At 39.4% G+C, this 24,940-nt stretch overlaps 2 protein-coding genes across 5 annotated transcripts in view; one reads left to right on the top strand and one right to left on the bottom strand.

The window, feature by feature from the left end:
- caln1 (calneuron 1) overlaps positions 1 to 24,940 on the top strand; it is a 70,608-nt gene that overhangs the window by 25,517 nt on the left and 20,151 nt on the right. For all 3 annotated transcript variants that reach the window (XM_071496858.1, XM_071496857.1, XM_071496856.1), the window contains exon 4: positions 3,429 to 3,541. In XM_071496858.1, coding sequence (XP_071352959.1) covers positions 3,429 to 3,541 — 113 coding nt within the window. The remainder of the gene's footprint in view (positions 1 to 3,428; positions 3,542 to 24,940) is intronic.
- On the bottom strand, positions 19,279 to 23,812 carry LOC139632060 (homeodomain-interacting protein kinase 3-like). Of its 2 annotated transcripts, XM_071496802.1 has the most exons (11): positions 23,584 to 23,804; positions 22,742 to 22,966; positions 22,453 to 22,644; positions 21,833 to 22,014; positions 21,565 to 21,688; positions 21,112 to 21,234; positions 20,929 to 20,997; positions 20,636 to 20,817; positions 20,284 to 20,526; positions 19,856 to 20,037; positions 19,332 to 19,690 (listed from the first exon to the last, which is right to left on the bottom strand). In XM_071496802.1, exons 2-11 carry the CDS (start codon positions 22,934 to 22,936, stop codon positions 19,539 to 19,541), a joined length of 1,644 nt encoding a protein of 547 aa, XP_071352903.1. In that variant the 5' UTR covers positions 22,937 to 22,966; positions 23,584 to 23,804; the 3' UTR covers positions 19,332 to 19,538. The 2 variants fall into 2 exon arrangements, with proteins under 2 accessions (XP_071352904.1, XP_071352903.1); XM_071496803.1 differs by lacking the exons at positions 21,565 to 21,688; positions 21,833 to 22,014 and having other exon boundaries at positions 19,279 to 19,690; positions 23,584 to 23,812.

The following is a 24,940-nucleotide window of genomic DNA, read 5'->3' as shown; positions in this document are numbered from 1 at the left end:
CGGTCTATTTATAAAAACTATTAGAATATTCAGTTTTGCACGTTGTGAAACTGATCAGCAAATCAGTGCAGTAATATTACAGTAGCTGGTTCAACCTGTGTGCTGGAAGTAAAAGTTTCAGTTGCTGCTAAAACAGCCAAACAAACACAGTTCAACAGGTATCAGTGTTTGTCCTGCATTGGGGAACATTAATGCACAAAGGTTTGGATTAATGCATCATTTTCACACCTATGATATAAAGTAACGCAGCATAAAATCGTTGCAATTATAAAACCTAACATAATATTTATATAATACTTTATGCACCACTAAGTTTGGATTGGAAGTTAAAAATATGTAGATGACTATAATGTTATGAGGATTAACACAGTCAGAACAAATTGTTAAATGGTGAGATTTTGACTTAAAAACTTGTGATTCATTCATTCATCTTCTTATTTCCACACAAAACTGCCAGGAGGCTGCAGACACTGCCAGCATACTTTACATGTCATGGAAGATGCATAGTACAGTATATATGGAGAATTATGGAACAAGTCGTTTTTATTTCATTGGTAGACTGGCTGAGGGCTAATAATGATGACACAGTTTTCATAGTAAGAATAAAGTTGCAATAAATACATTTTTGAACACCACACAGGCTAGAAAACAATCTCACAGAAATCTCACAGCCCTGAAATGTTGTCAAGTCAGTATGACTAACCTGTTAACAAACTACTGCCTGCTTACACACCCAGCAGACACAGAGCAACATGATCATCCCATAGTAATTGAAATTCAGCATCTACTGTCCTTGTAGTTCTGGTTTGGTCTCCCACAAACTCTTAAGAAAGATATCAGGCTCTCCCCTGCTACATGTCTGCACCCACTACACCCACCTTTATATCTACTGCCATCTATCCTTCATCCCATCCTGACACTCCTGGGTCTTAATACAGCTTCATCTGGCCCGTAGCCCTGCATTTGCCCTACTGAATATGCATAGATGCAAGTGCAGTCAATAGCATCAAATGTTACAGTGCCAGGATGCTGCAGAATGGGCATCACAGTCGGAGCAGGAGCAGAGTTACTGTAGGTGTGGGCAGATTGAGTTGTCCTGCATTGTAATTTTCCACTGACAAGGTCCCAGCCTCATCTACAGGGGAGGAAGAGCAGGTGGGAAGAAGAGAGGAGTAAAAAAAGTTTACAATGGGGACATGAGAGACACAAAAAGAAAACAGAGTGAACAAACTAGGATTTGAAACATTGAAATGTGCATCAAAACATACAGATAGTTAAAGGTCCCATATTTTACACTTCTCTGTTTTATTTTAGGTGTTGATTTCCATGACAAGATATATTTGTGGTTTTTAGTACCAAAAACCATCTCAGTGTAGTTTTGCATCTCCTCTCTCAGGCCTCTCTCTGAAGCTCTAGTAACAACAGGTCAGTGAGCCAATCAGAGGAGAGGCTCTGAGGCTCACTTCTGATGGCTGACTTGCTTTGACTTTTCTGAGTGATCAAATAAAGACACAGCAGATTTCAGGTAAATATTTGGAGAAATCAAATCCTGCAAGGTTGGACCCCTGGTCCACGTGTATTTTGCTGGGTGCATGGCTGAGGATGATGACTGTATTGTTGTGACATCACAAAGTTACGGAAGTCCTGATGGCTCATATTAAGATACAGTATTTGAATATGGGCTGTGGATTGCACTCTTAGATACTTTCACATTGTTTATATAGCACTGTGCTTTATGTTAAAAAAAGACATGAACATCTCACTCTCTAAAATATAGGACCTTTAAATCAGACAAATAAAGACACCTCACTTGTGAAAACTTTCCACCCAAAGAATAAAAGTGAAAACGATTCAAGAATATTCAACCACATTAATATGAATCTATGATCTTTTAGCTGTAATTGTTTTCTGCAGAGTGTTGATGCTTTGTTCTGGCAGTAGCTTCAACAACCAGGCTTTTAGTAGGCTCCCAGATCAGTACTGCTGGAATCAATATTCGCTGCAGGAACTCTGTGTTGCTAGTGGTACAAAAGCTGTAAACTTTGATCTGCTTCATGTCCACTATTACAGAGTTAGTCAGAGCTCACTGTTATTTATCTCTTGTCTCAGTCCTAAATGGTGAATTGAATGAACTGTGAGATTTGAAGTGTCCACAAACAGCTTCCATATTTTCCTTTAAGCATCAACAATGAGCGTAATAACTGAGCCTCTACAAACATTCACAGGAGGAAAAACGAAGGCTTCGTTTGGCTCCGTGCTTTACACTTATTTAATCCCGGAAAAGTTCATTGCTGTGTCCTTGTTTTCTTTTAACACCTGGCTTCACTTTCATGGAGTTAAACACAATAAGCTGCAGGCTGTTAGCTTCTGAGTACACTGCTCAGGGGCACATCAGCCATACTTGTTCAGGACAGGAACATAATTTGTCATTCACTCTGCCTCGCCTCTCATTCCAAACCAATGAAGGGATACCAGTGAGACTTTGTTCTTGCTGTCCGAATGATGTTCACTGCATTAGATGGTAAAGTTGAGATCAAGATAAGAGGGCTGAACTAACACACTCAGAGCTAAAAAAAATGGTTGCCTTAATGTTATGCAGCCTGGATGGTGCTCTGTATTTCACAGAACAACCATCTATCAGCTTAATGGATGGATAATGAGTAGGGAGGAGCTGGGACGAGGTTTATTTATGGATGCTGAGGGTGGGTTTGGTACAGTGGCCCTGAGAGCTCAACCCACTGCAACTTAAGAAACTACAGGCAAACAGACAAAACACAATCAAATTCAGAAAACATCAAATTGACAAGACATTGGCTGCAAATATAACACAACCAAATACACAAACATGCTGCAGATACACACAACACAACCAAATACACAAATGTGCTGCAAATACTCGCAACACAACCAAATAGATGAACACGCTGCAAATAATTACAGCACAACCCAATACAGTAGCATGCGGCAAGTAGATGACAACGGAAGTGTTTCCAGGGGACACAAAAAAATGACAAACCTGGCTGGTACACACATGTTCAATAAAAGCATTGATCAATACGTGCGCATGGATGCATGTAATATAATGCATCCATGTAAGTGTGTCACAGCTGGGTTCATCACTATTTGTGTCCCCTGGAAACATTTCTGTTGTTGTCTGTGCTACTTGGAGCACGCTACTGTAGTTGCCTGTGTTGTGTGCATTTGCAGCACAAGTGTTGACTAATTGATGATGATGTTTCCTGGATTTGCTCGTGTTTTGTCTGTTTGCATGTTGTTAAGTTGCAGAGTGTTGAGCTCTCAGGGCCACCGTAGTTTGGTCAGTTAAAATGTTGTTTACAGTCAGCATCCATTGACAGAAGTTGCAAACAATGTGGATCAGTGTATCAGTCCATCATCGATGATCAATAATCTGTGCTTTCTCATGTCAGGTGATGGACAGGTGGACTTCGAGGAGTTCATGACGATCCTTGGCCCCAAACTTTTGTCGTCTGAAACAAGAGAAGGCTTCCTGGGCAGCACAATAGATACCATCTTCTGGCAGGTAAAACTTTATTCTCTTTAACTTTTCAGTGTCGTGAGTCATGAATTGAACCGGATATGAAGAAACGAATGCTGTATGTCTCGGCTGAAAGATAATAATAACTGCAAAGTGGAGCAGGGAAAAAGAGTCATGATAATTAATTTCATTCTTCAACCTTCAGTTTCTTTTTCCTGGAAACCAAGGCCCAAATTTCAGAGTGCTTTTTTCAAATGAAAGGTCTTGTTGTATATGGCCGCTGTTCAACGAAGAAGTCCTTGGTCTGTGCTGTACTTAAACACTGTGGTCAGGGGTTCACTTTGAGCAAACTGAGGTGTTCCTCTGTGTCCTGCACCGGATCTGAAAACCAAAGGGACCATATTCACCAAAAAATGAATGTATGATTGGTTAAAGGATTTTGGTTTCATGTGTTCAGTCAAAGTTTGACAAGCCCAGAGATTCTTCTCTACTTGTCTGTACTAATGCAATCTATAAATCACCTTAAAGGAAATACAGTCTACTTTATTTCACTCCATACTCGCACTGTTTCTGTGCCTTTTGAAGGGCAGCGCAAAACAAGTGCTTAATATACAGCGTCTGATGTCCTCTGAGTGATATTGTGACTGATGATGGTAATATGTGACCCTGACAGATGTGCCTTTGGACAGCCATATGGGCTTTGAGAATCTGAGGAGACTCAGAGTGAGAGAGGAATTGGTGGCATAAGAAACAAAAAAAGAAGAGAGAAAATATCTGCACGAGAGTGAAATGGATTGACTCTGACGGAGAGTGATGAATGTGCTGACAATAGAAAGAGTGAGAGAGCATAATGGGAATGATGACAAATCGAGCAGGTGTGAGGGGGAGAACCGAACGTTTGGCACTGATAGTAACACTTGGCAAGCCCGCGTCCAGTTGATGTAATCATCCGGCTTGACCTGGCCTATTCCCTATGGGGGGCAGGAGCTCGTGGTTTACACCGCGACGACACGACTCTTCAGAGGTTCGAGTGCAGGCTGGGCAAATTTGCTGCCAGCCCCATTTGACTGCTGCAGTGACCTTGGCTTGTGCACAAGAACCGTTAGCCTGAAAAGGTTTTTTGTTTTTTTTTTTCTTACCCCTCCAAGTGAGGCTGGTGGTTGTGGGTTTGGCTGAGTTGGGATTGGTTACTTCTGTACTTACAAACCCACTTTTCTTCTCTGATGAATTAATGCCTAAAAGCAAGAATTGGCAGCAAGCACCTCATCTGATGTGTGGAGCATATTCAGGGGAAAAAATGGACTGCCAACCATGATTTATCATGATTATTTCTGCACACGCCTCACAGACAATTACTTGCTTGAGGTATTACGGTTTTGTGGTTAGTTTACTTTGTTAATGGACTCTGGTGCATGACTCAGACTCTTTCTATGTATTCATTTTGTGCTCAGTCATTCAGTCATCCTGCTTGAATAATTGTTGTGAAGTGAAAGTGTTTTTAAGTGTATGGTGGATTTGTTACAGCATTTTGTCTTTACTTCCTGGTAGGTGGGCATGGTACAGTTTTCCTGTCCTGGTCCTAAAACCAGCTCAACCATCTTTTGCATAAACCAGCCCTAAAATAATAAAACGTTACATCTGCTCTGAGGAACGTAAATTTTAACTTTCGCCAACAATAAAAGAATGGAAATGATCACAGCAGTACAAGTATACGTGAAGAAGAATGACACCATCTGCTCGAAAGCCCACCTAACAGTTCAGCAAACACTGAATAAACCATGAACTGGGAGGACGCATGCTGCTGCCTCACTATGTCCCACTCATCACAATTCAGAAACTACACTGGATTGTCAATCAACAAATCTTTCAAGCTTATAAAATGATTTTTCCGTGTGTCTTATCAGTGTTGTAGTAACACAAAATATGATAATGACTAATGTGAAGGAGGTTGTATAGAGGAATGCACAGTAAATAATCACGCAGTTCTGCAGGTGTGGAGTTTTTTTAGCCTCTTTTTGCTCATGTTTTGGTCTTACGGCACATTTCAGTCCAACAGCTCATTTCTAACAGCAGCAGCAGCTGTTTATAGCAAAAAAAAAAAAAAAAAAAAGAAAGTAAAACATTTGACACATCAAGACACAGATAGTGGAGTAGTTGAAAACCAAATAGGATTTAGAAGGAGTGTGAATATCAGACTTAGACAGTAACCATCAGTGGGACAGAAGACTTAATGCTAATATTGCTCTGTGTCTGCTGGGTGTGTAAATAGGCAATTCTTTGCTAACATGTTAACATAATAAATGTAATGAATAATGAAAATGATTGTTGGGCCTGGGGCCTGGACCAGTAAAATATTTGTATTTTAATTTTGATCAGGAGAGACAAATGACAGAAACAAAAAAGTATGAGAAATTGGAAGTAAAATGATAATTACTGTGAACAGAGAGAATGGACTTTGGTGCTTAGACCCCGACAGTAAGTGGATCACCATCATTAACGGTCCATAGGAGTAAGGTGCTTCCTGTTACTATCACTGGTGCTGATGATGAGGAATGGAGCTCGAGGATGGGAATGTCTCCATGAGAAGGAAACATCTGATCGGATGGTTTGATTGGAGATAGATAGGTGGAGGTGGGTCACAACTTCTTTGCGGTGCTGAAATGACAGCTGAATGACAGCGGAGAGGGAGAGCATTTTTAAAGTTTGACTGTATATGATTGGAGGAAGTTTACTGTGTCAGGTTGTGTTTGGATGAAGACGAGAATGAGCTCATGGACCTTAGAGATACTGCGCAAGGAGCTTGAACTTTCGCTTCATTTGATGATTGTTAAGTTCTTTCAAGCAACTTTTAAGATCTTTAACTATTTTTCTGCTTCTTTGATCATTAGCTTTCAGTGCAGGTATAGCGGCACTGTATGTTCTGCACCTGACAGGAAAATAAATAGGACTCTTTAGAACTCTATGATAATGCTAAAAATGGTCTGCAGAACTTTTTATAAAGGAAGAGTCAATATCCGCTTAACTTCCTCTTTAAATCTTCTCTCAGCTTTACTAGAGTACATTCATTCAACACATCTCATTTTAATGATCTGCCTTTGAAGAATAAAAAACCCATTAAGCTCTTCTTGATTGACTCAGTCGGCCACAGTTCATTGTAGAGTTATTAGAATATTCAAGTGAAATGGTAAATGTTATTTTTCTTGAGTTTCAGAGATGTGGTAACCTTTATGTTCATCAAAGAAAACCAAGTAGACACTGAGGAGTAAGAACAAAATGCTTGAAGGCGTTTTATAAAACCACAAATCTCTGTAGTTTCATGACTGATCAAGCCTCTTAACAACAAAGTCTGAGTCTGTTTGAATACCCAACCTTTTCTATAAACATGCATTTAATGTTACCCTTATTATAATCCACAGTTATCATAGCATTTGACAGTGTTTCACAGATGAAATTATCCTCCATCTGGCATTTTGTAGGGTTTCACAATGAAGTATTTATTATCCCCAGCCAAGGCTGTCTGAGTTTGTCTCCATCAGAGCAGAGCAGAGCAGGATTCACTCTGCAGGAGTGTGACACCAGCAGACCCCGGCTAACTCGCGTGAACTTCATATTATGTTGCGGTTCAGTCTTCTTTAACCGAGCGAGCGGCTCAGTTCCTGTCGTAGCTGAGAGATTTTTCTCATTCCACTAATGTCAGGCGAAGTGTCACATCCTCACCAGCTGGAGTGATGGGATAATGATTCACCCACTGTCACACGCTCACCTTCCTACTCACTCGTATCTGCTTTTGAACAGTGTGTTAATGTATCTAATTATCCCGTCTGGATAATTATGAGCTTGTAATTGAACAACTGCTAACATTTTATTTTCCTCTGTTTTGCTAATCATCTTCAGGACAATAAGCAAAAAGAGGGCCTCATGAAGAATAAACACACTATTGGACTCTGATACAGACATGGATACAACTTTTATATTTATTTAATCTCTTAAATACACATCTATTATATAGATTAAACTATATTTCTTACAATTACATTGGATAACATCTGTCATTTTGTTTTTGTTTAATTTCCAGGATAGATTGACCTTACTTGGGTTTTCCAGATTTATCATGCAAAGACTTTCCTCCTGCGTGTGATAATTACTGAAGGTGTGTGGATTTTTTAATATATTTAAGAAGATCAAGGCTCCTGCGTTCTTTTAATTACAGGTCAATGTCCCTCACGTTGTGCTAATTAATCCCTGAGCCGGATTGTTTCTCATCATTGAGATGGTGATTTATGCCACTGACCTGAGTACAGTGAGGTACACAGCAGCATGACTGGAGGAAATGCAGATCATTTAAGCACTGTCATAATTCATAACTTGTGGAAACTCATAAGCCATTACGTGTTGAAAAGTCATAAGTCATGATTTGTCAAACACAGTGTGTTCTATCTCTGTCTGCTTGAGATTTATCCCATCATTTCACTTGTGGAGTGCACAGTGAGCTGCAGTGGGTTGATGGTGATGCTGGTACTTGTGTTATTATTCAAGATGCGCCGAGCCAAACATTTGAGCGCGTTAATTGAACATAATTTGTTTGGCAGGGATCGTGTCCAAAACTAAAATATTTCGAGGAGGTTGTCTAGAAAACACTGTTCCAATTTTTTTTTTAAGTAATCAGGCCAGACGGGCTGATGCTAATTTTCCTTAATTTGTTATAAGCCATGCAGGCAGGTTTTGGTGAAGAATATTTTTATGAAAAACAAACTTTCATGGTCCCCAGAAATTCTGTTTCAGCTTGTCAGTCCTTAACGCCATAAAAACACATGAATGAATTCCCTCAGTCTTAAACATGTTAACATTACAGTAGGGGTGAATACAGCTTAATGTTGTCATAACCTCCAGCACCTGTCAACATGGTTGTTGTTATAGTGACATGGTATAATACAGCATGTAAGTAGGTTTCACAGCATACTAACATGTAAATGGTGTCATTCAGCTCAAAGCCACCTTAAAAGAACACTATAAGAATCTGATGCCATCTTCAGGCATCACAGTACAGTTTTGCCCCACTAGTGGTAAAGATCTCAAAATATCAAAACAGGCTACATTACCTACAATACTAGATGTGATTATATCGGACTTTCACTTCAGAGAATCAGGCCATTGAAACTGTGTTAAACCAAATAATACTCATGAAGTCGCAGCAGAGCCACAGAAAACAAACTGAAATTATCTGCTTTATGAAACTGTTGAAAATCTATGAAGAAAATCAGTATCAGTGCAAATTGCAGCTGTGAGAGGCCTTTGAGGACAAAGGCAATGTGAGGAAATATTGTATTGCAAAATGGGCTGCACTTATACAGCGCTTTTCTAGTCTTATTGAACACTCAATGCGCTTTTCACTACAAGCCACATTCACCCATTCACCCACACACTCATACAGCGCTTTTCTACCACACACACACACGCACACAGCGATGCTACATCAGGAGATCTCTGGGGTCCAGTATCTCGCCACTGCCGACTTTCTGATTAGTGGACGACCCGCTCTGCCTCCTGAGCCACAGCTGCTCCAATACACAACACAATATTGTATTGTGCTTGTATTCATATTAGGCTGCAGGGGGCCAATAAGATGCAGCAGAGGGTGGATACCAAACCCAAACCCAGTGGGGGCCTCGTTCGGTTACATTGGTCACATTTGACTTTTGTACTACTAATTAGGATGGGCTCTGGTGATGATGTTGCATAATGTGCATTTTAAAACAATCTACCTATAGCCTATATAAAACATTTACAAGGTGCCCACACAGGTGCAATCACGGTAAACAGGCCAGCTGTTACCATGGTAAGAACAGCTGTGTTACAGGGTAACACAAACTTAGCCTGTAGGGTTTAGGTCGTGCTCAGCTTACTACTCTCCCACACTCAGATCAGATTCGGACAGAAATAAGCAGCCTGAGCCGAACTCTAAAGTGCGAAGCGGCATCCAGGGAAAAAGTGCTTTTAGCACAGCTTTTAGAAGCATCTTTTTAGGCTCTGCTGGGGCACTTTGTAGAGCTTTGAGTTTCAGTTCTGGCCTAATGATTATGCATAATTATATAATTATATAAACCTGAAAGTGTAATCTTTTGCCTTTGCTTAAGTTCTGTGACTGAAATGAATTTAAACCTGTTTTTATGCGACTGTATAATTCATGAGCACCTTCATCCTTCTGTCTGACTCAGCTTGTGCAGTGTTCAGTTGTTCAGTTATTCATGCCAATTACTCCACGATATTAAAACTACAAGAGTCTGTTTGTAAGAAAACCTCAGTGAACTTTCTGTGTCTGACCTAACGCCACCTGAACCTATTCAGTGTTAGTCTTAGCTCTCAGCAGTTTAAAGAATAATCTCTTGAACGCAGGCTTGTATTTTCCTCCTCAATAAGCACAAAATGCAAATTGACGCTCATAACTTTAACATGAAGTTTCAAGTTTATCAAATGTCAACAAATGCTGAAGTATTAAACACTGTTGACGGCGTAAATCAGACGTTTATATGTCAAAGTCTTAACAGCACAGGCATGTGCAGAGTTTGTGATAAGCTCGGAGTCTTGACACCACATGGATGTACACTTTTTTTGTTCAAACGTTGCAGGTCTGGTTTACACTGGTTCAGTGGTTTGAAAAATGAGCCTTCAAATGTGCAAGTATGAGGTTCGCCACAGTAGTTCATACCCACTCAGCAGTATGGTGTTTATTATTGACTGGATTATCAGTTTATGTCTGTGCTAATGAGGAAGACGTAGCACTTGAGGAACTGACAGATGCAGAAGAGGAGTGTGAAAGGCTTATGCTTGTTTCCAGAACTATACATTAATGTAGATAATACGACAGAATGTCAAGATATTTCATCATTCATACGTGACAACAAACATTATAATTTGGTATCAGTCAATGAGAACCAAAGGGCTTTTTTCTAAGCTAGTCATCTTACAGTCGCACCGGGAGGAATCGGTCACAGAAGAGGCGCTTGAAAGTGCTCCTGTCAGCCAGAGGATGGACAGCACCAACAGGGTGGAGACTGTCATTTGACATTTTTGTACCTGTGAGCTTTTTCATTGAGACACATGGCCGATTCAGGCCTTGAAAATTGGTGGATCCAAAGTGGATTGACATGTCCGACTTTGATTTCAAATTGTGTTTACATGTTGCTCTGCTGGGATAGTCTTAGTGAAGCAAAGCAAACTGAGCAAAGACTAATGTGCTTGTTGTTGAGTTTGTCTACAGTCATGTTTCCTACGGGTAAACTGACAGCCAGGACAAATGACTGATGAGGGGCCTTACACCTCTTTGACAAAACAGCATGACTGAGATTATTTTGGAGCTGTTTCCACTATAATCATTGTGTGCTTTTTTACTCTACGCCCACTTTTCATAAGAGGTGTTATTGCAGCCCTGAGGAGGAATATTTATGGAAATGAATTTCCTCCTGCAACAACAAAGTTGGATTGTTAATGTCTGACTCTCTGGTGGATCAGTCAGTTTTTTTTCTTAAACCTTTCGGCACAAAGCACAAAGGTTCATACCCTTAAAGAATGGTTATTATTCATTTGATCATGACCTCCGCCAAGAAGGTTATGTTTTCACTATCGACTGTATTTGAAGATGGACGTAGCTTCTGTGATGTTACTCATATATTTTTGATGAGTGGTTTTGAAGAGCTGCTCCATCGTCGCCATCCAAAAATGGGCAAAGCGGTGGAGTGTGTGTGGCACCAAGACTTCAGTACATGCCAGTTTGTGGCACGCATGTGCTCACCCACCTGCCACTCAAAGCGGTTTGGCCTCGATTATGATAACTTTAATCCTTAATTCAATTTAAACAGCTGAGTTATAGAGATTTCACACCCGTGTCATGAAGGAGGAAATTGGCTACAGAGACCAAAACCGGGAATATGACACAGGAGAGTGGTGTTTGATTCCTCTGTGAAAGTAGCAGTTTATGTTGTTTCTAAAGTGAACAACATTGTTATTATTGTAACCATGACAACAAATATCAGATCTCCTAATGTTGAGGAAGCACAAATCACCATCTTTTCCTAAACCTAACCAAGTAGTTCTTGTGCCTAAACCTTACCAAGCTATAATCGTTATTATAGTAACCATGGTGACGAAGGTAGGTAAACTGCTCTCAGTGCAGTCCATGTGTTTATTATTGTAACCATGACAACCAAGGTCCAGTACAAGTGCCACCATAGGGGAGTTCTTTCAGGAGACACCCCTATGGGTCGTATCAGAGGGTTGAAAAAAACGACCTGTTGTTCAGGTTGGAGGAGTTGTTGGAAGAAACACTAACATCTGATACAGTTAGGCTAATGATAGTGTGGTAGAGCTGTGTTCAGTATTGTCAATTTGCTGGGAAAGCAGAGCACAAATAAAACAAAAAATTTGAAGTCACCGGGATTTTCCACCTGATACAAAGTGTATCTTCCATGTTTAACATAAAATTTACATGAACACTTAATAGGAAAAAATAGGTGGTCAGTCCGTGCTTTACCATACATAATTCATTGTCCTACTATGTTTCTTTTGGGCAAACATAAGTTTTAACATAAGTCATAAAATTTGTCATTTTCTGTTTTTAATTTGTGTGCTTCTTCCTTTGTTCAGTGATTATACAGTTGACCAATGTGTTTATCAGTGCAAAGCTTAGTTTTGTACAATAATTATAGAGACTTAAAGATCCTGAAGACCAGCTCAGCAGTTTTTGTGTGTTAACCAAGTTTAATATAAAAAATTCCTACTGTAGCAATGTCAGTGAATGTTCCTCCAAAAATACGTATTGGAAAACAGGGAGAGTGCAGAGTTTGTTTCTCTGGAGTGTGTTTCAGAGAGCAGGCGTCAGGAGATGCGAGGATCCCTGAGTCTAATGAGCAGCTATTCACTTCTCTCCTCTCACAATGACTCCTCCAGACAAACAGAACCAGTGACATTGCTTTGCTTGTTTTAGACAGCATGTTGGAATAAGTTTACCTCAGTTCATAAGGAGTAAACCAGCTAGGAGTTTAAAATTCTCATTACATTTTGTCACTGTTTGATTAAAATATTCAACTTAAATGTATAACTTGAATGGTGACAGATTCCTCATGGGTTGAGACCTTTTCTGATAACTGCTGAAATCTTTACATTTGGAAAAATCTGGGGTTTGGACATGACCACAACAAAGAAATAAAGCCAACTTTTCAGAAAGATGACATTTTTTTCATTTTTTCATTTTTTTCATTCATGCTTTTCTGGTGTTTTATTTGAAGTGTTGATATCCAAAAGAAGATGCATTTGTGGTTTTAAGTGCCCAAAACCGTCACAGTGTAATTTTACATTTCCTCTGTCAGGCTTCTCACTGGAGCTATAGTAACAACAGGTCTGTGAGCCAATAAGAAGAGAGGCTCTGAGGCTCGTTTTAGGGTACAGTTTCTGAATATGGGCTGTGTGCATTTCTCTGTGGACTGAGCCCTTTGATACTTACACAGTATAAATATAGAACCTAGACCTGCTTTATAATAAAAAAAACACATGGAAATTTCACTTTATACAGTATTAGACCTTTAGGACTTGTACATTTAGGTCTTTTTGATCCCAGCTCCCAACATTGAGACACATGGCTGTTTGAATATGGAGCCTCTGCCTCCTTCAAGCTTTATAAATCCAGACTTTCATCATAAATCAGATCCATTAATTTTCTTTTTTTTCTGTCCTTTGTGTCAGGGCGCAATTTTAGGTTCGTAATGACTTTATTATTTCCCATCTGCTATTAGCCTCATCAACAAGGCTAGAGAGCCCCACTGTTGCTGATCAATTGCACCAATCATCAGAAAAAATTCCTTGTATGTGAAAGCATACTTGGCAATAAAACTGATTCTGATTCTGATTCTGATTCTGATTCTGATTCTTTGAAACAACTCATCTGTGATGAATTATACATGGCCCACAATGATTTTTCTAGAGAGAGGTGAGAGCAGGCTAATATTTATGTTGGCCCCCGCAGAGTTAGCCTGGTTCTCTGTGGAAAATGAGAATAAGTCATGTGCTCTGTAATTGTTTCTGTGTTATGGCTGTCTATATGGCATACACATCAAATACATGCAATATCATTTATTGCCCTCATTCCCAGAAATAAATTATAATGTCCAGGAAATGACAAGTCATTTGTAAAGGCTGTCTGATTCCTATTATGTCCCACATTTACTTCTAATATGCTGAGTATATGATGAATTCGTGTCTTGGTGAGCAAGACAATTTTCCACCTGGTCAATAATGTTCTATTAGATTCTCTCCAAGATAAAAGGGGGAAAGGGCCACAGCCAACAGCTGATAATTAAACCCAGGTCCAAACAAAAGTGGCCTTTTAAAGCAGATAGTTTATGGATTTTTGTGATGCATTCAACCATATAGGGCGCAACTGCTTTTCACTTAAATAAGAACATTTATGACATTATCAAAATGTAAAAAATACAAAAAAAATATTTATTGCCATGATTATGCCACTGATTTAGAAAAACCTGAGCTAGTAGTTTGTTTAGACCAGCTGTTTGGTTACTGCTCACTGCTCATGTGGTTTCTGGCACTGCTTCTTTTCCACTGGGGGATTCTGCTTGAAATTAAAAGTTCATTATGTTGCCCACTTTTGCTGTTAACCTCTTCTTACACAGCTTACATATTACTATGGTTTGTTGTCGATCTGACCAGTCACACAAGCAAAGCTGCACCCTTTTTTTGGAACTAACACCTCCACAATGGAGCTGGCAGTAAACTAATTGTTGCTTTCAGGCATGCCTGGCACTACTATACATACTCATGATGTAAATATCCCAACACGTCACAATATTGTTAATATACAGAATGATATGACGAATTATTATCACATTTAATAATGCCAGTGTTATAATGGAAAAAGCAGCCTCAAACCAGTGCTGTACACCCTGTACACCCAGTTGGTTGCAATTAATATCTTTAAAGGTCCCATATTTTGCACTTTACCTGTGTTTTATTTGAAGTGTTGATATCCATAAGAAGATATATTTGTGGTTTTTAAGAACCAAAAACCATCTCAGTGTAGTTTTACATCTCCTCTCTCAGACTTCTCTCGGGAGCTCAAGTAACAACAGGTTGTTGAGCCAATCACATTGATTGGCTGACTATTTTCTGAGTGATCAAATAAAAATATAGCAGATTTCAGGTAAACATTCAGAGAAATCAAATCCTGCAAATGGACGGTGGGTCCAGGTAGACAGAACTTGGCACATAGCTGAGAGCGCTGACTGCTTTGTTGTGACATCACAAAGTTACAGAAGTCCTGACGGCTCATTTTAAGGCTCATTTGCTCAATATGAACTCTGTGTTTTTCTCCATGGACTGAACACTTTGATACTTTGACAGTAATAATATAGAGCCTAGACCTGCTTCATAATTTAAAAAAAACACATAAACACTTTACACAATATGGGACCTTTAAACTTCAGGATTCCATATGTACAAGGAATAACTAATCCAAATCTTGGATCTGTTTTAGAAAGCTGCTTGTAAAGATAATTCTTTATAATTCTACCCTACAAATTTAACTTTTCTACCTCAGACCGAGTAAAAAGTGTGACAGGATTTGGATATGCCTATTTGGTACCCAATGATACATTTGATTAAATGTCCACAATTATTATCATTTTTCACCCTCACTCGTCACACTTATCTAGGCATGACTCCAGTTTTCCCAAACTACCATGCTAAATCGCTAAAATTCAAATGAAGAAGTCCCCTAAAGAGCTGCTGACTGTCAGTAACTCAGCTCCAGGCAGGTGATATGAGGAGAGCCAGTTACTTTTCTGACAAGCCGCTGCTGTCTGATGGATTCAAGGCCACCATGCAGGATATAAACACACTGTAAGGGCGTTCTCATGCCTGCTAGGAAGGCACAGAAGGGAAAAAAAAATCATATTCCTTTTGCCAGGCATGGCCTTGAATAGCAATGAAGGTGGCACAGAGACGTGACGTGACAGACCGCTAATCAACACCCACACACAGACACACACACACACACACACACACACACGCGCACACACACACACGTCCTCCCTCCTCCTCCATATACCTAATCACCCTCCCTCAAACAGTCTGGTCTACTTTGAGTGTCGTTCCTCTAATGTCCCTCTCATCCTCACATTCCAGCGCAGAGGTTGGGAGGTGACTTATGGTGGATTATCAAAGTGAAAATGACTCCATTTGTCTCAATCACGCCAAACCTTACGGTGCTATTATGCCAGAAAGGAGCATCATTTTGATCCCTGGCCAGAGTCTTCTCTTCTGAGGTCTTTACCCTGACTGTGGGACAGAGCGGTGTTTTTATGATGACCCCCATATGAGCTTTACAGGGCTGTACCAGGGTGTATATACACAGTGGTTTAAATTGTATCATTGCTATTTTTAATTTAGTTTTGTTTTTAGATACTCTTAAAGCCTCCTTTTTAAAAAAAATTATTCCAGGTTTAGCTTCATTTTTATTTGCATCGTAATCATTTCTGGCAACAGATTTGTTGAGCAGTGCCAGTTTTCATTATATTTGCAACACTGAGAATTTAAAATTCAGGTAAAGTTTTGAAAGTGGAAATCCATAGTATATCACTATAATTTCCTACAGAGTCGCTGTCAGATGTTCTCGTTACCTATGTAAATCGATTGATTGCTTGAATCTAAACAAGGTCTTATGCAATGTTTTTTTTTTATATATATAGTTTAAATAATAATTTTAGTTTTTCTTTGCTGCTAAATCTAAACAGTGTTTTTGTCATTCATACCAGATGCAGTACATGCTCATTTTCATTAACAATAATAACACAGATGTATAAACTGTGCAGAACAGATTTTATAGCCTTTCCAAGAAGAGTTGAATGGAGGGAAACTGGATTTGGGTGTAGATACTTTAGATACAAGAGAGGGAGAGGTGAAACAAGCATCAACTCAAGGATAGAGAATCTACAACCAAGTCCAGTTGCCCTTGATTCAACTTGTCTTGGATAACCATGAACTGGATAAGTCTTCACAGGCATTGTAGCCTTTATAACTGACTAATGCAGCACTGTACTGTACAACACTGTGATGTGTTTAAACATATTGTTGTTAACCTACAGTAGCATAAGTGGGATACTATATAATATTGTATAATTATATTCAGGTTATCATTAATTTCCACTAAAAGATATTAGGCCTTACAGAGAGGTATTTTGGGGGCGTGCCTTTTTGATTGACAAGCCTGGTGTGGAATGATTGACAAGCTGTTTAGACAGGGCAGGTCACCGGAGGACAGCTGGAGTCGTTTGTGCATCGTTTTCACCCAGTTGTGTTGTTTTGTCGTTAGTTGTAGGTGGAGGAGATATTTTAATTTAGTTTTCGGTTCACTGTGATTTTGGTTTGACCTTCGGTACTAAGGATCCTAATATCCAATTTTTCAGTAAGTAAATGTTTATTTTCTGAATTTTAATGTGTATAATGCACCCCAAAAGTTAGAGACAATTACATTGCACCTTGATATCAAAATTAATGTGAATTTCCGATGCACTTTGCTAACCAAGCTAGCTAGCGGATAACTCTCAAGTTTTCATTAACACTATTTTGCTCTGTTTATGTATCAAACATACCTTTTCAGGAAACAAAAGTGTTGTTTAATAATTAACTTCATACAATATGATTTGAAAAAATCTGTTGCAGTTGCAATTTGCATACATGTAGCAAACATTCAGGTTTATCCTGTTCATTATTTTCAGTCTCCTCTTCTCGTTGGTATCATATTGTGTACTATACATGATGTGTAGTCTAGTACATGATGTATATGACTTGTAGGTGTTTGTCATTTAATACTGTAAGTTCATACACAATAGTCCTCAACTGAAGCAGACATTCATGCACCTATCCTGACTGCTGTATGTATGTGCATGTGATTGAGGGTGATCCATCATTTCTTAACCAAAGTGTTTCTTTTACTATAATTCAAAAGGTGTCCTCACTGAAAAGTGAATGAGTGGTGCCAACAGAAGGAGGACCTTGTGTATGGAGTGTTTTATGTAACTGTAATGACGTCCTGAGTTCTCAAATGGGCTGTGATGATGATGATGATGATGATGATGATGATGCCAGAAGACCACTTCCACGTCAGCTTCCTCTGATGAGAGGACAGACCAGCTGTTTACAAGTTTGTTTATTGTCCTCTGTCTGTAGTATTCACAGATTCAGTTTCTCACCTTGACTTCATGTCTGCTGTTGTTGACAGGTGATGGTGGTAACACGCTTAATAGATGGATACTGCTGTTACCACTTTAGAAGTATTTATTAGCCTTAAATACTCTTCAGAGTGTACTGAAGGTTTGACACTTGGAGCAGTTGTTATTGCAGTACAGCTCATGTTTATGAATGTTTTATTCATAACTTACAGTTATTGTCATTGAAAATGTGTTTAATAAATAAATCTACTGTGGTTCAATTGTACTGAGAGCATGTTTTTTCCAAATTTACCATCTGCCTCACAGGACACTGTGGTGAACCAATGTTTTCACTGTCATTAAAATTGGTAAGGAAAGCACAAACTCTAATATCTGTCTCTGAGTCCTTCATTGTCAATGTTCAAGGATAGCACCATTGAAACATTTCTATTATTTATGTCATGTAGTCTTAGTTACAAATCCTGGAAAAACCTCCATCAATGTGTTCTTATATGATTACAATACTGTGCATGTTTCTATAGAGAAAATTCACAATAGATATGCATATACATACATATACATGGAAGCGTGTAAAAGAATGTAAGAAATGAATGAATTGATATGTGCAATTTACAGTCAGCTGTAGCAAAACTTTAAAATACAGTAGTGGATGAAGGTGAAGGTGAACTTCACTGTCACAAGTCTGCATAATAAAAAGAGGTAGTTGAATCTCCTGTGCAACATAATTTGTTATAATAAGTAATATAAAAAATAATTACAGTGGAAATGTTAAACCACAATACAGAAATGCAGCCAGGAGCCTGGTGTGGTCAGGTTCCACCCCTCAGTCCTCTGCAGCTCCACCCTCTCATCCACATATGGTTTCTTCTAAAACAAGCACGGTGACACCCAGTATAAACTTGAAGCTTCAAAACCAGCCTGATTTCTCACACAGGCATTTTTGATTAGATGTAGAAGGGACATGAAGATTTTAATAGTTCTTCATAAACTACAGTAGTATAGTTCATAAACTATATCCAAGTTATTGTTGTTGAGTATGACTTTTTTTTAAGGCAAGGACAAGAGAAATACAAAGAAATACCATCTATGAACTGATGTAGATTAAGTTGGATTTCTGTCCCAAGCTGAACAAGTACATTTTCAGGATGTAGAAGATGTTACCTTTCAAATGATGTCTCATCAGTGCATTTTGGCCTCACAGTTCTACTGCTATAAACTTTTGCATTTGTAAAAGGTAACAGGTTGATCTTAATGCTTAGCATCATCTAATGGTCGCGTGAGACAGCATCAGACTTTTCAGCAAAGGGCTTGAAATGACCTGCTGACGTTTTTTTTTCTTTTCTTTTTTTTTCTTAACTAATTAACCACCACCATGTTTTATATTGTAACCTGTGAAAGTACTTATTTTAACCCAAACCATGATCTATCCCTAAACCTAACCAAGTTGCTTTTGTGCCTAAACCTACAACATGAAACAGTTAAATATTTACTTTTCAACAGAGGTGTTGCTGAGTAAAGTTCAGTAAAAGCAGAAGATCTGGGGGAAACTGTAGAAACCTCTGGAAACCCACCATGTGACCAGGTTAATGGTGGTTGCAGTATTAGACAATACAATATGATATGCATGTATATATTTTTTATTGTGTAATGAAGCATGAATGAAAAAGAAATACAAGCAATACAAGTAAACAGAAGAAGAAATACAATGAAAATGAAAATAGTTCTTGGCTCCTCTGACTTCAGGTTTGTCTTAATTGTGTGTGACTATAAGAAACAGTGTTCTCAGTGGCCTCCTCTGCTGGGTAAGTTCACCACTCTCCCCCAGCCTGACTCCCCCTCCTTCTCTTCTCTGTTGCGGTTTGGTCTGAGCTTGAAGCCTCCTCATCGTCCCTCTTCCTCCTCTTTAGGTGGTCTGCCTTGCTCGAGCTGGACTGGGCTCCCTCTGAGCTGCTGATTAGTTCTAAAAAAAACATTTCATAATACTGGTGAAGTGTCTGATCGTACATGAGAGACTCACCAAGACTAACTCTACATTGGAACTTATATTTAGATCTGACCCAAGTCAACGAAACTGATCCTAAGTGTGTGTGTGTGTGTGTGTGTGTGTCTCCATAGCTGAGCTTACTGTTGACACTCTCTGTCAGTTCTCTGACGAGGTTTTTGCTCCTCCTCTTTGCTGGGCTGCAGTTGCAGAAATCCTCGTCCTCCCACTTCCTTTTGTGCAGCGCTGACTTTGGTGTGGTCACTCGTCCACTGGTCTCTGCCCAGCAATGAGTCCTCCCTCTCTTTGCTGGACAGATACCTGGGCTTCGGTGTTAATTAAAAAAAAAGAAAAGAGTTTAAATCTCTTGGATCGTAAGGCAGCAGTTTCACATTTTGGAAAATGTGCTTATTTTAGTTTTTTGCTGAGAGTTAGTTCTGAAGATCAATACCACTCCTAGTCTGTGTGCTAACTGTGGAATAATGAACTCTAATAATAAGAATATTTACCAAAATGTTGAAATGTTCTTCTGTACCACATAATGAATACAGGGAGATGTGTCAAACACTTACCTGTTTCCACACTCATCATCAGCAGCTGCATCCCTTTTTCTTTTAGTGGGACTGTTCTGATGCTCGTTGCTGCTCGGCGCAGCAGGTTTGGCCTCACAGGGAACGCTGGGCATGGCCGGGCTGGCACTGCTGTTTGTGGCCTCCTCAGTCAGACATGTGTTTGTGGTCGTCTGAGCTACATCCTCTCCGCTGTCGGAGCTGAGATCCTCACAAGCATTCATCAGCTCTATGCACGATTTCACACTGGAAGACAACCAGTTGCTGAGCCAAACAACTTCCTCTATATCTATGTCTACAGTATATCTATCTACATCAGCACAGAGATAATACAGAGGTATAAACACACACTTACTAGGAGCTGTGGTTGAATGCGCTGACGAGGTGTCTCGTTGTGATGAAGGGATGCTGAAGAGCATGGCTCGGTGTGATTCTTTCCCCAGCATCCACCATCAGCATCTGCCTCAGCAGGTCAACAAAGCTGACCTGGTCGTAGTGCACAGCAGGAGAGTCTTCTCCCGAGAGGTTGTAAGACGCCTAGCACACGATCAGAGTAGAACAAAACAGTAAGAACATCGGAACTTGTTCTATTGCGTGTTTTCATGTTTGAGTTAAAAACACAGATGTTTTCCAGAAGAGATGTCCTACCTCCATCAGGTCATTTAGGCTGCTAATTTTGCACGGGGCATAAGCAAAGTTTGTCACTTCAAGTGATGACTAGAAAGAAGAAAAGTTTTTGTGAGCTAATGTGCTCTAAATGCTGTGGAAAGAATGACACATCAAAGACGAGGCAAAAAAAAAACCAACTCAACAGTGGCCAAATAATGTTACCATCAGTCTCCTCGGGAGGGGCTCCAGCAGTGATTCATCTGCACAGAAAAACCGTTCTGTGTATAGTCCTTCATCCAGCAAATGATCGGGTGGGTTCCCAATGGTCTTTACGATCTGCCTCACCTGTACTGACACAACGTTGTGTTACACTTCAAGGCCAAAGTTTTTAAGGTATCACAAGAGAAGTTACCTTCAAGTTAGAAGCAAACTGATCTTTGATCAGGCAATAAGTGTGAATTTGTACTAATATTATTCAAACATGTGGATTAAGTGTCTCTAGCTTGAAATGAGAGTCATTGTTTCTCATCTTAATCCGATCAGTGATCATGCACAGAAATATGGTTTATCTCCCTCTATTCTAACTCAATGCAAAGATTAATAATAATAATAATAATAATAATGATGGGTAGACATGTTTGTTGTGTTTTAAGTATAATATTGTGAAATGCTGACCAAGTCATATTCGTCTCTGGCGCGGAAAAGTGGAGTGCCCATGAACATTTCTGCAGCGATGCAGCCCAGAGACCACATGTCAATGGCCTCGCTGAAGGACACCCCCAGCAGGATCTCTGGAGATCTTTGAAGAAGACAAACACCACACTGAGGTTATAAAGACTAACTAACATAAAACCCTGAGATGTCAGCGCACAGGGCTTCTTTATTTTAATGTCCTTTCTGACACAGCCGTCCCAGATGTACAGATGTGCTGTCAGTTATTTACCTGTACCACAGGCTCTGAAGGGTGACGCCTGTCAGTGCCTCAGGATCGTGACAAGCTAAGCCAAAGTCGATGACTTTAACTCTCAGTGGCTGTCCTAAATGGTCCACCATCATTATATTTTCCGGCTTCAGGTCTGCGTGAATGATCCCGACAGTCTTAAGAAATTCCAGGGCTGTAGCCAACTGAAATCACGAAATGAAATAAACAGTTAGAAACAACTGCAGGGTTCATTTCATCATCAAAAACTAGGACAGCACATAAACTAACACGTACTTTTGTGCAGAACTACAACAAAATACATGACAGGTTCTGTCAAATTCAGAACTTGTACGTTCAATTATATGAACTATATGAATGTCTCACAGCTGTTTTCCCCTGATAAGTTTGAGGTAGACCAACATGTGTAGCCATGGTGATAGTACACCCTAAAGATGGTGACTGGACCAACTGAACATGTGCACTGTTTAGTCTGTTATTTGGTAACATAGTCTAAAAATCCTTCTTTAGTTGTTGATGTATTTAGATGGAAGTTGCAACAGGGAATTTGCCAAAAACTATAACATAACACATTTTAAGATAAAGTGCAGCCTTCACTCTACAATGCAATGTGTGTAACAAACCTGCTGCACAACAGGGCGGAGCTCCTTCAACAGCAGACGGCGATGCCGGCTCCTCAGCTGGAATTCATGCAGACTTATGTCCAGTTTCTCGAACTCCAGACAGTAAAGACCCTCGTATATGAAGGAGTCGTTCCATCCAACAATGTTGAACATGTGTGAGTCGAGCTCCTTCATCATCTTGAGCGTAGCCTCCTGGGATCATAGGAGATGTTAGAGATTTGATCTGAATGCAGTGCGTTTTTCAATCATTACACAAGTCAAATGCTGATGCACATTGTTTGTGCTGTACCTCTTGCTTCGCCTCCTCAATGTGTCTCCTGCTCCGCACAATTTTTAAAGCCACCGTTTGATTGGTATCCAGCTTCTTGCATTGGACGACCACCCCAAACGTGCCACTCCCCAGCAGGTCCTCCACATGATAATAAGTAGTGGTGGAGAAGATCAGGCCTTTGGAGATGACCTCAAAGACTGACCTTTCAGCCATGGTGAAATAATGAACTCTGATTTCTCACACCTGAAATGAGAGGAGAAACAAAAAACTTTAAATACACAGAGTCATGTCTCGTCTCACAGAGCCTGACAGCCAGACAGAGAGGCAGCTCATCAGGCTCTGTCAGGATCAGTCAGTTATTTTCATCTCAAAAATCCACCACAAATACTAAACTAAAGCTTAAACCAAATAAAATGAAATTACAGACCTATACATATTGCTTACTACCTCTACTACAACTACTATCACCTCACAAATGTAGATACATTTTTACTATAAACACTGTAACCTGAGTAAAAATACATAAAAATACTACTAGTAACTAATAACTCAGTTATCCACATGATATATATATTTAAAATTGAGAAGAATTTTTTTTTACAGTGAAAATAGTGACTCATTGTGTAACCACTATAGTGTATCTGCTTATTTATAAATCTATTTAAACAGTTTTATCTAAAAACAATGTGCCAGTGTCAGCTGCATCAGCTGAGAACCAAGTAGGATGAAATAGTGTGTTAACAAAATCAGATTTTATATCTACATCACAACCAAACATGTCTGAAAGCTTGACTTTGAGAAGAGACTTGTGATTTTTCTTTGCTGGAAAAAGTGTTGTGTGGAAAATGTAATCAACTTACGTGAGGGTCGCTCCAGGTCACGTGGTGTCAGTGTTGTTTTGTGTTGAATGTGAGTGAACAATACGAAATACTCTGCAAAATGGTTCTTCAGGTTTTCTTCAGGTGCATACGCCAACAAACAAGGTTGAAGTGAACTGATCTGAAGAAGTTTCAGTGTGATCACGTCTCAACATTCTGTTCCATCATTACGACATCACACAGAGATGGAACAGAAAAGTTCTACAGCAGAATTCAGCGAATAAACACAGAATATACAAAACAACTGGTGAAAAGACTCCTCATCATCTTAATGTGTCTACAGTGTTTAAGGACACAGGCTTTTTCTATTTACCCATACAGAAGTGTAACATATGACATACAGTACATGCCCCTATATCAAGAGTGATGTTGCCATGCAGTATAGGTGACCTATAAGGGGATATATAATGATCACAAATGTACATCCTCTGGATATATGAGCGATATAAGTTCATAACATGTATGAAATACCCACATTAAATGCAAATTTATCAAAACAGCATATTTATAAAAATTCTATATGTTTATATATGATTTTCTTATTATTTTTTTCTTACTCATTTTAAATATATACATATATAATATCACCATATATTGACAGCCTTTGGAATGGATATATATTTACATGTCTACAATATGAGCATACATACATAAATATACATTAGCTAGACATATATATCAATATTGTTCCAATTTCTATCAGGTTTCATATGTAATATATTCACGCACACATACAGTATATAGGCCTATGTATATACAGACATATGTCCTTATGATTTTACTTCATATGTAGGCCTACATATATTCAATATATGTACATTTGTTACATTTGCGTGTGGGTATGCACCATCATGATTTGTTTCAGAAGCACACTGCTACACAAGGCTTCAAATAAACATATACAGACAGAGGAAAAATGAAAGGATGAGTGTAGAAACAGGACACAGGCACGAGGGCTCACTGAATGGTTGTGGCCTTCACAGTCAGATCTCAACCCAGGGAGATTTTGGACCAACGTTTTAGACAGTGCTCTCCACCATCATCACCATCGAAATGCCAAATGAGGGAATATGTTTTGTCAGAATGGCGTCCACCACTCCAGATGAGTCCAGAGCTGTTCTGGCTGCATGTCGGTACCTAACACCTGACTAAGATACTATGTGTTGGTTTTTTCCTTTAATGCATCACCTGGCTGTTTATGCCAGTGTATGCAGTGTATTAGACAATAGCACCTAGATTCTGGACTCGCTGATCCCAGGACTCATCATGAGGTGATGATTTTTACTGATTGGAAACTGACAGGTTTCACCTTTGGGTGCAGGAGGGCCTCTTTATTTGA

The sequence above is a fragment of the Trachinotus anak genome, unplaced genomic scaffold (genome assembly GCF_046630095.1).
Source record: "Trachinotus anak isolate AG129_WGS33_773 ecotype Australia unplaced genomic scaffold, CSIRO_AGI_Tana_v1 ptg000014l, whole genome shotgun sequence".
NCBI lineage: Eukaryota > Metazoa > Chordata > Actinopteri > Carangiformes > Carangidae > Trachinotus > Trachinotus anak.
The sequence above is the reverse complement of the archived record's forward strand: the minus strand, read 5'-3'. Positions and strand labels throughout refer to the sequence as shown.